Source organism: Ylistrum balloti, unplaced genomic scaffold, assembly GCF_031769215.1.
Source record: "Ylistrum balloti isolate Yb309-2 unplaced genomic scaffold, AGI_CSIRO_Ybal_v1 Utg369668, whole genome shotgun sequence".
Lineage (NCBI taxonomy): Eukaryota > Metazoa > Mollusca > Bivalvia > Pectinida > Pectinidae > Ylistrum > Ylistrum balloti.
The window spans coordinates 1,447,018-1,462,955 of NW_026781915.1; the positions used below are offsets into that span (position 1 = coordinate 1,447,018).

Below are 15,938 nucleotides of genomic sequence, written 5' to 3' on the forward strand. Positions count from 1 at the left end.
CAACCGAATTAGGCAAAAGCAGCCAAATATAATGGTACTTATAGTACTGCAGCTAATACTCAAGTGTCAGCTATACCATGCCTCTCAATGGAACTAGGTTAAAATGCTATTTACTTTTAAATCTGTCACTGACAGTTAATGGTAATTTCTGTAACCATGGTAAATATTAGCTGCAAAATCTTGCTCAGCTACAGGAAATTTATCTTAATTTTGATTGGTTGAGCATCAGAATAGAAAGTATGAGGTCTGAGTTCAAATCCTAGCAGAAGTACTGAAATAAATAATGACCTCTATTACAGATCAATATGTCCAGTGTAGACCTATAGGTGACAAACAACTAGGAAACAATAACACTTGGAAGACATTTATTGATTTTGAAAGATTTTCTATAATGAAAACAATATTTGATATTCCACCACTGAAAGTGAATGATCGATTAAAAAATTTCAAGATTGGAGTATAAAAATAACATCAATCATTTTTATATATGATATCAGAGTGTCTTTTCTTATACTTCTGTGATGATATGTGGGAAATTCTGGTTCTGTTTACCCAACTCATTACCATCAGGACATCATAGAGGCATACTTCTGCTGATCACCCACCATCTCCAGAAACACTGAGAACTTCTTAGCATGGTAACTACAATATAAACCAGTTTACTTACCATGGTAACTACAATATAAACCAGTTTACTTACCATGGTAACTACAATATAAATCAGTTTACTTACCAACTACATTATAAACCATAGCTATTGCAAGGTAAACTAATTCTGCAATTGCACACAGGTATTTACATCATTTTTCTAATTATGTTTCATTTTCATAAATACTTGCATACTATGCATTAAAATTACCAAAATGAAAGGATATTATTCATATCATTTATTATTGAAGTTAAATAACATGTTTCAGACATTAAGAAGCAGATGAGTTTTCTGTTATTCTAAAACTATCTTTAATTGCTCTCACCTGCTGTCTATTGTAGAAGGCTGGACAATAGTGCCACTTCCACCCATAGATTCCATGGCAGCCTGGGGGAGATAAGCATGACCAATACACAAGTGTATATATATGTAACTAGCATTTTCCTTTTTCAAAATTCCTCATACCTTTATTATGCAGACAATATTTTTGCGTGGTATCTATAATGCAAAAATTATTTCTAATACATGGGTATTTGACCATTTTGGGAGATTTTTTCTCAAATAAAGGCAGAGATGTGTTAATATCTAAGGAGTAATCAAGTGCATCCATATCTAGGGAAGGGATGACACCAGGGATGCCAAACTATACCAAAGGGCCGCTGTTTCAATAAGCAACAATTGATCTTATATACCTACTTGTAAGGATGGAAAATCATTTGAGGCACACGCTCCGAGCATAGCTGCCCCAACCAGGACTGACTCCTCCTCATCAGGTAAAATTAGGGGTAAACCTGTTGTTCAAACGATCAAAATTCAAATGTCCAGGAATCATAATTAATCAAATGATTTTAAGGTGTTTGTAAGGAAAGAATCATGACCAACATTTACTGACAATTGATATAGGCATTAATCAACAGAAAGAAAAATTCTCTTAAAAATATGATTCACTATGAAAAAGAATAAGATGTTAAACAATTCATTTATGTAAATTTTGTCATGATCCATCCACTCAAATATTATCCTATTACTGCTATGTATCCACCACTGATATAGTTGTCCTACCATTCAGCATACTAATATGGCTTCCCAACTATCCATCTACTTAAAATCTGACTGTCCAGCTATTTCCTACTCTCTGTGGGAATTCGAAGCACATAGTAATGAATATGATCGGTGACTGTTTAGTGAAAAGTAACTTCACTGCTATGAATTGCTTCCTACTTAGTGCTCTATGGATTTATGAGTTGTAAGTTTCTTTTTATATAAATATATACAAATAATGAATTACATTGAAACATTTGAAATTTATTTTATTCTTAGTTGTTTTTATCTTCAATTTACCATATATGACCGACAATTCTAAATATAACTATGTGAAGGAAGGTAATCCAATATGGTGGACAGACAACTTGAGAATGATAACCCCTAGAATGGCATGTTCCTGCGTATATTACGCACCCCCTTTTTGACACAACACTTTTTGTCCCAAAAAAGTGTGCACTATATGATCAAATTTACCGTAACCAGCCATCACTTATGAAATTGTGATTGTCCCACTAACCAGCCTCACTATCCAGCCCCAACTTATGGAATTGCAGTTATTCCACTAACTAGCCCCCCACATATGATATTGCAGTTATTTCACTGACCAGCCACTCACTTACAGAATTGTGGTTGTCCCACTAACCAGTTACTACTAATTAATCTGATTGTTCCTAGATCTACCCAATGGTTTATGGCAAGATCGACATTCTTTATATAAATCATGTAACAGAATTTCACCAATACCAAAACCCTTGCACTTTTACCAGAAAAAAAATTGCTGAGGCAACACCGTTAATTAGCCTATAGTGACAGCACTCTATTGTTGATGTTTTGAAGTATCAAACAATATATAAATAACCAGATGTTGATCTGTGTTTGGAGATAGACTGTTCCACTAACATGATATCTGTGATGATGACCTGCACTTGCGAGTAGACAGCGTTTTTACGAAGTCCTCCATACATCCATATAACAAACACTATACCTGTAACATCAACCTGCGTTTGGAGGTAGACAGTGTTTTTACGAAGCCCTCCATACATCCACATTACAAACACTATACCTGTAACATCAACCTGCCTTTGAAGGTAGACAGTGTTTTTACAAAGTCCTCCATACATCCATATTACAAACACTATACCTGTGACATCAACCTGCATTTGGAGATAGACAGTGTTTTTACGAAGTCCTCCACACATGTATATTACACCGACATCCAGCCCCTTCTTTTGCATCTCCACTATGATATGTTGAGTTCCGTACTGCCAAGTAAAGTTGTTCAGCTCGTAACAAATACATATTAAAAGTCCAAACCAATATAGACTGCGGTCTGTCTTCATATGTAGTTACATGCTTTCAGAAATGAATACCTTTTTCAAAACCTTATAAAACAATTAAAAAAAAACACCGAAAGAACAAAGGTAACCTGGTGTTAATGAAACACTGATAAACGTCTGTGATTATGTATCTATCTATGACTGACAACTATGATGCATATTTATTATAATTACCTATATGTGTAGCATGTTTGCAAGTACCTCAGATAGAATACCAATATCTTACAATAATCTCATGACTGTGTCTAACAGATCACTAACTTTATACTTACAGCAATAGCTTGTATAGTAGCTAAATATTTAATGGCAAGGTCATCCATATCATCATTCAAGGTCAAACCACAAATCTGAAATATAGATAACATACCATTCATTTATTTACTGTCAGTACTTCTGAGATACTTCCAACTAATAATCCAATTGTCATTTTTGGAGGAAACTAAAATCTTCTCAAATTTTAGACATAAATAATCTGTGAACCTTCTTTGTTTTAAACAGTTTCAAAAATCCACTAGACCGAGGATGAAGAAATATATTACTTTACAGTATTGTTTTAACGAAAGGTCTATAAAAATAAATTTCTTGGGGCTTGAAATTATAAACACAATCTTTGTCATATAGAAGAAAAATATTGAAATTTAAGTTTTCAATAACGGTATAACAAGGTTGATTTTGGGAGGGTACTAAATTACATGGAAAATGGAAAATATTGAAAAAATCAGGCGTTATTGTCAAAATACTTTCAGTTTCAATCTCACCATGCCCTTCAATGTAGGATCTGCTAAGGGAGACCTGTTACCATGGAAGTCAGGCCATATGTGAAGATCTTTAGTCAGTTCACACAAAGACTGGAGATTTTTCAGCTTGGCTTGTTTCTCAAGGAGTTCATTCAAAATGTCATGTTCATGAATATTTCTCCAAAAGGAAAAAAAATATATCTTAAAATGCATAACTCAAAAGATAACAAAGTTCTAAAGATATTAAACAGGTGTTGATATGATCTATGAATGAATGTCTGGTAGATGAATTTATTTACATAGTTTCTGTATACATGTAGTCATAGAAGTAAACTAAGCTAATCATTCACTTCGTAGTAGATTAAGGAAGAGACAAATCAGCCTCATACACATGTATACAGATCAATATGATCAGTTTTCTTTTACAACAATCAGCTTAACGAACATGCACAGATACTGCACAATATTAAAACTGCATAAAAATACCAATTCAATCAATTAATATGCAACAGCCAAATATTACATGTATAATGGCAGTGATAAATTTACATGCGAGTCCCGAGTCCTCAAATTCTCAAAATTTACATTTTACATTTACATTGTTTTTAACAATAAAACTGAAAAGGACTCATGAAAATTATGGAACGAAAAGAATTTCTGGAAATTCTTAAATTTTACATTGTGGGACCTATTGTTTTCAACAATAAATTTGAGAGGGACTCATGAAAATAAATTGTAGGTTGATCACTATAAAGGTATGAATTTTTTGCACCATGATGAAATCTAGAAGTAAAACTATACCTTTCATGTGCAGCAGTTTTCACATCATGGTAAGCTGGGTGGCTCTGTACGATGAAGTCAATCTGTGAGAACATTAGAAGGGTTTTGTTATAAACTTGATTGACACAATATTTCAGAGGTCAGATATCTTCTGACACATGAGATCAATTGTCAGTACTAAGTAGAGATAAAGGGATCTAGGATATGTGATTGCTAGTAAGGTTTTAATTTTGATGGTCAGCAATCTGAATAATCACTTGCAGTGTGCCCAGCTTTTGTCTCTCTCACTATATATATATATATGTACATAAATTTTGCTTAATACGTTTTACTATCATAATCATGCACATAAATCTCACAAAATATACGAGAATCTAAAATCTTCTACACATGTACAGTCAAACCCTGTTGTAATGCCTCCCGTTAAACAGCCAAACTTGCACACCACCATCATTTTTATCTGAATGGATTTTCCTCCACCTTAATACACTTATTGTACCATCGAACCCCCATACCATCATCTGCTATAGCATTCCCAAAACAAATGGTTATATTTACACTATTTTTACCATTAAATACTGCCAACAATAGTCCAGTACCGGTAATTGTTATTCATAAATCCTATTGTTACAAGTGAATGCCTGATTGACATGCATGCCTGTACACAAGAAATTGCTGATCTGTGACTTGACTTTTGTTGTCCTTCTACAGATAAGTTTAACTACAACAGCTGGGATGAATGAAGCTCACTTTTGCAATCTACTTACCCATATTTTGAATGAACAATGAAAAGACAAAATACTTGAGTTTCCCCCTGTTACCCAATCTCACCAGCTAAATAAGTAACATACTACCTGCAATTTTCCTGTGTTACCCGAGTTGCACCCCCCCCCCCCCCCTCCCACCCCTGTTACACAATCTCACCAGCTTTCCTGTGCTGCTTTGGCCTCCCTCTGTGGTCCATAACCCTGGTAATATAGAGGAGTAGAAAGGCCCCCATACCCCTGGTACAAACAGTTCCTTCTTATTCATCTGAAAGCATACAAACATTACAAGCATCTTAGTGATGCAGAGTAAATTATACCTGCTAGCCATAATGGACATCAGAGGCAACTTTAGATTTGAAAACTTAAGGTTACTATGAGATGAATTACATTAACAACAGGCATTAAATAATTGCCAAATCTTTACACTTTATACATCTCCTGTAATTAAATTTTTGTAATCCATATGACCAGTAAGACCACTGTAGGTGAGGAATTCTTTGAAAATATTAGTGTTTGTCACAATTTCATTAATTCCATTTATTGAGTCTGATGTAAGGCATCACAACATATCCGGTTTTAGTAATTAACCGAACTACATTAATTAGTGATAAGTCAATCTATCAGCAAAGAATAAATGAGTAAAGGTAGTTGTTAAGATAAAATAATATATGTAAGGAAAACTAGATTGAATTTATGTTAATTTTTCTTCAGAGATAACTGTTCTGGGTGATGATTTCACTTACAACAACTAGAGATGTAGATAAGTATTATATGTCTGATCTGTTTTCAAGCTTACAGAAGATGTGGTGTGATTTGGGTGTGGTTTGGGTGTGGTTTGGGTGTGGTTTGGGTGTGGTGTGGTTTGTTCTTGTGTGGTATGGTTAGGGAGTGGTTTGGGTGTGGTGTGGTGTGTACTTGTGTGGTGTGGTAAGGGCATGGTGTGCTTGTGGTATGATGTGATTTGTTCTGGTGTGGTTAGGGAGTGGTTTGGATGTGGTGTGGTGTGGTTTATTCTGGTGGGGTGTGATTTGGGTGTGGTGTGTGGTGAAGTTTGGGTGTGGTTTGGATGTGATGTGGTGTGGTGTGGTTTGCTCTAGTGTGGTGTGGTTAAGGTGTAGTGAGGTTTGGCTGTGGTGTGCTTTGTTTTGGTGTGATGTGGTTTGGGTGTGGTGTCTTATGGTGAGGTTTAGGTGTGGTGTGATGAATTTGAGATTTGAGCTGCCTTTTTTTCCTCAGACTGTGTTTAAATAAGGTCAGATTTACTCATATCATTCACTATTGAATAAATACTTTTTTCAATACTGACAGTTATCAACTATAGAATTAATTTTTGCAGAAGACTTACATTCCAGTGTGATTCTCCTCATGAACAACAAAGACTTCATTCTTCACAATAAAAAGACTTACAATCATGTGACAGGTAGAAGTTCCACAAACAAGGACCAGCCTGTTAGTTATATCTGGAAGACTATCAGTGACCTCTGACCTTGGGATACAGCCCATACATCCTACAAAATACAACATTGTAATCAGGACCAGTGTCTGTGACCTCTGACCTGGAGTTACAGCCTATACATCCTACAAAATACAACATTGTAATCAGGACCGGTGTCTGTGACCTCTGACCTGGAGTTACAGCCTATACATCCTACAAAATACAACATTGTAATCAGGACCGGTGTCTGTGACCTCTGACCTGGAGTTACAGCCTATACATCCTACAAAATACAACATTGTAATCCGGACTAGTGTCTGTGACATCAGACCTGGAGTTACAGCCTATACATCCTACAAAATACAACATTGTAATCCGGACTAGTGTCTGTGACCTCTGACCTGGAGTTACAACCTATACATCCTACAAAATACAACATTGTAATCCGGACTAGTGTCTGTGACATCAGACCTGGAGTTACAACCTACACAGCCTGGAAATCTCAAAAAGAAATTCAAGATTAGTTTTCTGATGATACTCTGAAAGTTGTCTGTGATCTCTGACCTTGAGATATGACCATGCTGCCCAGCCATTATATATAATGTCCTCAAGGGATTAGTGTGATGGTGATGCCTTGAAAGCTTTGTGAACTTGACCATGAGATACAGCCATAATATCTGACATTGGTAATTGTTCATCCCTGCATATTACGGGATGATTATCAGCACTCTGGGCCATTTCGTTATTGAGAAAGAGCTATTCACTGCCCCCCCCCCCCGTGACCTTGAACATAGGTCAAGGTCATTCATTCTATCAAACATGCTACAGGCCCAATATCACAGAGCCTTTTGGTTATTAAGAAGATGTTTAAAGATTTTGACATATTAGACACCTGTGACATTGAAAATGGGTCACAGCCAATAATATGAATAAACTTAGTAGCCCTTCATCCCAGGTGGCTACAGGCCCAATTTCAACACCCTGGGCCTTTTTGTTATTGAGAAGATGCTGTTTAAAGATTTTGATATATTTAACACCTGTGACTTCAAAGTGAGTCAGTGTCATTTATTTTAACAAACTTAGTGGCCCATCATCCCAGCAAGTTACACCCCCAATATCAGCAACATTTTTGTAATTGAGAAGAGGTTGTTTAAATATTCCAACACATTTGACCTCAATAATAAGAACAAACTTATAAGCCTTTCATCCCAGCTGGCTACAGGCCTAATATCAGCACCATGGATCTTTTAGTTATTGAGAAGAAGTCATTTGAATTGAAAAATTTACCCACACAGCCAACGACAGTCACCTTTCCTTGTTACCAGCTAACATGAACTTATCCAAGGCAAACCATTCCCATACTTAACATATAAGTAAAGTAACATAGTGAATGGAGAAAGTTAGGACAGTTCAGGATATAGATACTAGTTTAACAAGCATCTCTTACCATTAAAAGGTGAAGGTGATCAACACACAGAAATAGATTATGATCAGAAATATTTAGCCAGTGATAGAACTTTGTGGATCCTTTAACAACTGTAATTCTGTTTAGGGTGTATTGATTCACTTATTACCAAGTGCTCCAGCATAAGCATCTATCATGGAGGTTCCAACTGGGGTTCCCGCCAACAGACCCATCTCCTCCGCTACATTCTGTGAGAGGCCATTCCCACAAGGTGATCCTGGAGGCTTTACCTCAGTACCTGATAGTAAACAACAATTCAAATGTGTAATGACTTCATTAATTGGCAATGTATAACACTGAAATCAATATATAATACATTTAAAATGAATCTTACAAAACCATTCAACCTGTTGTAATGAGTCAACCCTAAATAATAAATCATTTTAATTTTCATTCTTACAAAAATCAACATAGAGAAACACATTGAAAGCTGTGGTGAGTGTTCGTACCTAACAATTCATATAGGGAGAACTTTCCTGTGACTACATAGATCTTACTGAGTCCCACAACATAATTCATCATGTATGTAACAGTCTTATAAGGAAAGGTTCTAACAAAGAAAAAAACAACTCAACTAAACTGACCTATTGTATCAAAACTTAAAAAAAGATTCCAATGTAAAAAAGCCAGCAAAGGTAATTACCAATCTTGGTGTAACCATTGCTCACCAGATCTTCAAGAGAGATCTGTGAAAAGAAATCCTCGCTCCAACCATTGTTACCATGGTTACCAGCCTGGTAAGTCCACTTACAGACAAGACAGCATAGGGATCTTTAAACAGAGAAAGAAGTTCAAAATAAAAGGGACCATGTCAGGCTAGGTAAAACATCAGAACATCAGGGTTACAGATGAATGATAGTCAAATATAAGGTCAACCAAGAACAAGGTCAGAAGGAATCCCACAAAACTGAAACATCATCTACAGACAAAGGTCAGCTATAAAGGTCAGAGAGACCTTCATATAAAGAAATATCCACAGATACTGGAACAAAGTCATCATTACATCAGACGGCGAAACACTTTTTTACAGAACTAAACCATCACCATACAAAAAGTCCAGACATCTCAGTGTAAACACCATAATATAACAATTAGACAAGGTCATTGTCATTAATTATAATGGATACTAATGTTTACCTGGACAAACTTCCAGTAGCTTTCCATGTGAGGAAGTCAGGCAAGTCAAACAGGTGGTGAGCCTTACTCCAACAGGTGCTGTACAGGTTCTGGTTCAAAATGGAACAACTGCTAGTTATTAGCCGTCTAGCCAAAAAAGCATACAGGTACTTGTTAAATATGTATATAAATGTTCTTATATTTACCAGTACCTTCCATCTGACGATGTTTGCTGCGAATTCCAATGCAAACATTAATAATAACCTCAGGTAAGTCATAACAAGGCAACAGGTGTGATCCCGGTAAGTCATAATAATGAGATAGGTGTGATCCAGGTAAGTCATAACAATGAGACAGATGTGATGTATATAAGTCATAGCAATGACACAGAACAAGAACAAAAGATCCCAGAGGGATCTTGGTGCCCATCATTGTTTGATCTTCATATGCTCTTTGAAAGATGGATCTTTCCCCTTCTTTTTTTCTATTCTCTTCTCAGTTTTTGCTCTTAATGCTAAGACATTTGAATATTCCTTTGTGATAATAAATGATAATCTTTACCTGCTAAATCAAAAATGGACACCTGGAAGCCATTTTGATTCTTCTGATCGGTCCTAAAAGCAAATGAGCACAAAAAGAGACCAAAGGAAACATACATATGAAATTTGGGAGATACCCATTTAGTACTTCTTCAGAAAAAGCAATAACAATTTTTACAAGGCAAAATCCAAGATGGCTGCCTGTCGGCCATTTTGTGTTTTTGATCAGTCACAAAATCAAACAGGCACAACTAGAGACAAGGAGAACCTACATATGCAATTTGAGAAAGATCCATCCAGGACAGAAATAGCAATAACAAAAATTGTTTACAGACAGACCGGCAACAGACCAGGACAAAGCGATTTGATAATGGTGGGCTAAAAAAACAAGAAATTTTGTGTTATTGTTATTCAATTTTTTTCAGATTCCCATCAGTAATATAGAAAACATGCAGAATTTTCAGAAAATTCTGTAATATTTTTAACCTCTTGCTGATATTTTGTTGTAAATATCATGTTACATCTGCATGATATAAAACAGTTTTTAACTAATAATGATAAACTCTCTTTCAACCTACATAATATGATGGGGCCTTTGTTCCTATTCATTATAACTAGAACTGTGTTTGAAGACACATGGTCATGCTAAAGCAAGTAGTTGTTTATTAGTTCCAGGATCTATTTAGCTTGAACAAAGCTAGGAATCAGTCTCTATTTTAGCTGAATAAGAAGTATGTTAGTAACAGTACAAATACTGACAACAGAAGGATAATTATAATGGTTAATGATTAAGTATTTAAGTTGGTTTGTCTACTTCATATTGCTTTCGGAAACAACGTAATACACAAACTAACGAAATCTGTATAAAACAACATTTTTCTGATAATTCTGACCAGCTGTTATATAATCTATAGACACTATTATAATTCAATGCTAGTTTTACAATGAGTGTTGTATACACAATCAAATTTGTCCATTTTGTGTTAAATGTTATTACCTCTTTCAGCCAAAGGAGTTTGGGTGCCTGCATCTCTAAGGATATAGTGCCTCCTACATATCTGAGAACATCATGGTTTGTAGCATTGATACGCTTAGCTTGGGCCTCTGCTCGATGATCCATCCACATCACGATGTCCTGCTCGGTTGAACCTAATAGCATATATCAAAATCACATTAAATCTCATGCCTCTACATACATAGATCGAACTTTAAAAACTTGTATTGGTTTTATTATGTTTATTTGTTTGCAGGATTTATCACCCCATGAACAGCCAGGTTCATTTCAAGGCAAAGTCTCTTTGTTGTAGATGAAGGTTACCATACCGAACAACATACAGAAGGCACATCACATGCTGTCAAGAGCAATTAGAGTCTTGCCACAGCCACATCAGCACAGACAGGTCCATTTCTCAGTTATCTGAGAAACACAAACTGCCATAGATAGGGAGCATTGGACAATGTGACATTGGTCTTCACCTAAGGTTACATAGGACATATTCACACAACTGAGCTTTCAATGAAAAGCAGACACTAGAGTTTAACCTTACCTGACTGATTGACAGAAAATGGAGCAGGACTTTACCTGACTGATTGACAGACACTGGAACAGGACTTTACCTGATTGACAGAAACTGGAACAGGACTTTACCTGACTGATTGACAGACACTGGAACAGGACTTTACCTGATTGACAGAAACTGGAGCAGGACTTTACCTGACTGATTGACAGACACTGGAGCGGGACTTTACCTGACTGATTGACAGACACTGGAGCAGGACTTTACCTGACTGATTGACAGACACTGGAGCAAGACTTTACCTGACTGATTGACAGAAACTGGAGCAGGACTTTACCTGACTGATTGACAGAAATTGGAGCAGGACTTTACCTGACTGATTAACAGAAATTGGAGCAGGACTTTACCTGACTGATTGACAGACACTGGAGCAGGACTTTACCTGACTGATTGACAGACACTGGAGCAGGACTTTACCTGATTGATTGACAGAAATTGGAGCAGGACTTTACCTGACTGATTGACAGAAACTGGAGCAGGACTTTACCTGACTGATTGACAGAAATTGGAGCAGGACTTTACCTGACTGATTGACAGAAATTGGAGCAGGACTTTACCTGACTGATTAACAGAAATTGGAGCAGGACTTTACCTGACTGATTGACAGAAACTGGAGCTCCATCTTCATCAAGAACAACCAGTGAACATGTGGCATCGAATCCAATCCCATGGATCTCTTCCTTTGTAACTCCTGACTTGGACAGTGCCCTCTGTGAAGCAGTAGTTACACTCTACATGATGCATCCTTCTTAAAGGATTTCAAGTACATAATATTATCCTTAATACTTGTCCCTTATACAAAACAAGCTTAATTAACATAAAATTAATTATCTATCTTTAATTATCAAGATGTCAATTCATTTACAAACTTTAATAAATTAGGGCTACAAACAGAGAAATTCTGATTGAAAATGATTTATATACTTACTTTCACCAGATTACAACTACAGTTGACACAACCAATTTAAATTGAACATTATGATGCAAAATTGATCAATAAAACATTGTATTCAGCTACAAATTCTATTCAAATGATATAAATGCTGATACCAAGCGTTTTTCATCAATTTCTCAAAATCATCTTTTGAACCAAAGGTTTAACTTTTGAGCTCTTGTCAGATTCAAACACAATTCTTTTAAAGGAACAGTTATGGCTAAAGAGTTGATATCTATATAAAATCACATCTGATAAATTGTGTTCACAAATTTCCTGTCAAGATAGTAAATGAATCTTTATCTACCGTCTTTCTAATAACTCATACCTGTACTGTTTCAACTACCGCTGACCACACATCCCGAGATGACTGCTCATAGTGACTTGTCTGTGGAGACCATATCTGTATAGATCTGGTGGCAACACCAACCACCTGGCCTTGACTGCTGACCACTGCTGATCTGACACTCCCAGTACCTACATCAACCCCCAGGTAATATGGCATTGTCGAATGCTAACAGTTGGGTTCTCTGATTTACCTGAGATTAAAAATACAATGACTTTGGTGATCTTGATTTTTTCGCCCACACCATTTCTAAGATACTGAATCCCTGAGGCAGTTCGGTATCTAGTGCCATAGCACCATCACGATGCAATGTTGTTGTCTCAGCATAGACAGACAATTTCTGTGTCAAAAATGATTATTTAACTTGAATATTCACATTTAATTATCATACTGTTATTGACATTAACATTTTTGAGGATTATGGTCTAAACTGACAAATCCAGCATAATAAATGTGAATATTGACATAAAAGTCGATTATCATTTTAGAGACAGAAATCTTCGGTCTAGTCTAGATACTGTAGTACATATGCCACCTCACTCAGATACAATATTCTGAAAACAGGCTGCAAGTCACTGGTCTTTCCTCACATGATGACACCTTCTAACGTGACAACCTGTCCGCCTTCATATCAACTCAATTTAATAAATCTTAATCTCAGTTAAAACCAATTTTAGGTACAGACATCTTAATAGCATGATCAACTTGTTGAAGTAGGCCTAGACGAACGATCTTTCTTTGCATTGCCGACGACATAGATATCGAGATAACATAACAAGCCGCTGGTCGGCCGTGTGACATTATTGTGCATATTGCGCCATGTAAAACCTTTAACATTGGCGGAGTAAGGTACCAGTATGTTAATACGAGTGTGTTGACAGTCGAGGCTGGTACCTGTGGGTATATATGGGTATTTATTTATCGCTGATGAAATTGTATCTTGATACACTACACTAATCACTTGCATATGTGTTTAAATATTAAATCACCCTAATTGTGTAGCTTGTCACAAGCACGAAATTAAATAGACACTAGATAGCTTTTCACCTGTTCAACTCTCCACACTGCCACATTATTCAACGACAAGCAAAGGTGTTCCGAGTGGCAAAAACTATACAGTACGTGTAATGGAAAATTCTAGATAAGTCCCGGTTTTTTTCCCGAAAAGGATCGACCCTCAATAGAGACAAACGATTTTGTTTTTCATTTTTGGAGCATTTTTTTTCTTTTTTTAAATATCAATGTGCATTCTGTGGGTGTATGGCATATTTTGTAATAAAGATAATAAAATAAAAAAACAAGAATTTTTCTATACTGTTACCAGTATCATATATATGATTTTTAAAATCAGTTTTATGGTCATCACAGTGACCTCATTGAGATATATTCTATTTCTTAGAGTTATGAGACTGGACGCATTGATTCTCGTTGGTTTGTCTGCTGGTGCCGTTGTCGTACTTTGTTAACATCTGAGAACGTGAGATAACTTACTTGGATTGACAACAGATTCAAACTATGGCAAAATACAAACAGAAGGAAATTGACACGAAGTCTCTTGAAAAATACAAGGAGAATAAAAAAAAAGTTTAGACTGTAATTATATTGACATGTTGATATTTTCTTGTTTTTATAAAATGTCTTTATTTTCTCCCCTTGTTGGGCTTTGCAACTCTGTTGTCATATCAGCCAAAAAGCATGAATGTAAAAAACACACAACAAAAAAGTAATAAAGTTATAAGTTATTTCTTAAAACTGTTAAGTCACCTTGTTATGCTTATTGCTTTTCTATTGGAGATCATTTTCATCTTTTATTACCTAGTAATACTACATGTTCTCAAACAGACAGCATTACAAATTATATATACTTTTGAAATACAATAATTCTATTAATATTTGATAATCTTTTGTGGAGTGATCACAGAAAGGACTTCAGGAACTATATTTTGCCACGAATAAAACGCTTCAGGGCCTTTGTTGCTCACTTGTTTAATCAGCCCCCACCCCTGTCTCAATAGCAGGATACACTATAGCTCTTTATACGAAAGTTAAGTCTCTTCACCATGTGATGCTTAAGGTCAAAGGTGAAATTTTGTCATTCCTACAGAAGAAATCAGCATTTTTCTCCTATTGGACCCCACCCCACAGGCCCTATGGGACCCAGACCCATCATTAATTCAGAACTGGTTCCATTTCCCAGAGTTGAAATACCTTCATCCCTAGAGATACCAGATTTAAAACTTGTTCCTCTGTTTTCCACTATTGGACTCAAACCCTCTTATCATATTCGTATTCACCTTTTATACAAGAGTGATTCAACTTTGCCAAAGGATGCTTCAGACCAAATTTGGATAAAATCCTGCCATTCCCCTTGAAGAAAGATTTAAAACAATTTACTATATATCTGCTACTGGACTCCCACCCTTCAAGACCCAAGGAAGTGGAATACACCAATTACACCAAATTGGTTCTCCTCACCAAGGATGCCTCTGATCAATTTGGAGAAGTTACTTTCATCCCCACAGAAGAAAGATTTTAAAGCGATTCCTCTACTTCCCATAACTGGTAATGTCCTTTAGCCCCCTCAGTCTAATCATTCTAGTCAGGTTGTTAATTCTGAAAACATACGAGGTGTAATACAAACTTTCAATGGTATATTTAATTTGATGTCATCTGTTATCTGTCATCTGATACATCAGAACCATGTACATTGTACACGATGTTTGGTTGTGCTATACAAAAAATAGAACTTTGTCCTTTTTTCTATTAAGATCACATTCACTCTGGTGTTGATATTCTTTCTGTAAGTCTGAATCTTGTTGACCTTCAAACTACATTATCAAAAGTCAATCCTGAATGTATTGATAATCTTTTATCCTATAAAGCTTCAAGACAAAAATTATCTTTCTAAAAATGTCATTTTACCAACAAACAAAAAAAATGGCAGTTGGTTTATACCCACTTTTTTCTTCATTATGCTCAATTGTTAAATCTGGTTCACCTTATTGCATTGTATAAGAAAATAGGATGATGGCAATCCCTTAACACCAGTCTTAGCACATAACATATATGCCATATCTGTGACGTTAGCAAGATACATTACCAGGTCAGTAGATAATCATAGAAGCCAGGGTTCCAAGAGGAATCTTGGTGGCCACCATTGTTGAATCTCTATTGATTCTATGCAAGTTCACTTGATTCCAATTTTCACTCTT

General features: G+C 35.9%; 1 protein-coding gene across 3 annotated transcripts; it reads right to left on the bottom strand.

Annotated features, from left to right (window-relative positions):
- Positions 1-350: 350 nt before the first annotated feature.
- Positions 351-13,801, bottom strand: LOC132560745 (FGGY carbohydrate kinase domain-containing protein-like). Of its 3 annotated transcripts, XM_060225424.1 has the most exons (16): positions 13,774-13,801; positions 12,709-12,919; positions 12,039-12,156; positions 10,867-11,018; positions 9,352-9,440; positions 8,858-8,985; positions 8,324-8,452; positions 6,722-6,822; positions 5,472-5,579; positions 4,569-4,630; positions 3,789-3,945; positions 3,303-3,377; positions 2,835-2,955; positions 1,346-1,440; positions 975-1,036; positions 351-642 (listed from the first exon to the last, which is right to left on the bottom strand). In XM_060225424.1, exons 2-16 carry the CDS (start codon positions 12,883-12,885, stop codon positions 567-569), a joined length of 1,650 nt encoding a protein of 549 aa, XP_060081407.1. In that variant the 5' UTR covers positions 12,886-12,919; positions 13,774-13,801; the 3' UTR covers positions 351-566. The 3 variants fall into 3 exon arrangements, with proteins under 3 accessions (XP_060081407.1, XP_060081414.1, XP_060081421.1); XM_060225431.1 differs by lacking the exons at positions 12,039-12,156; positions 12,709-12,919; positions 13,774-13,801 and adding an exon at positions 11,689-11,705; XM_060225438.1 differs by lacking the exons at positions 12,039-12,156; positions 12,709-12,919; positions 13,774-13,801 and adding an exon at positions 11,417-11,428.
- Between the last annotated feature and the right edge of the window lie 2,137 nt (positions 13,802-15,938).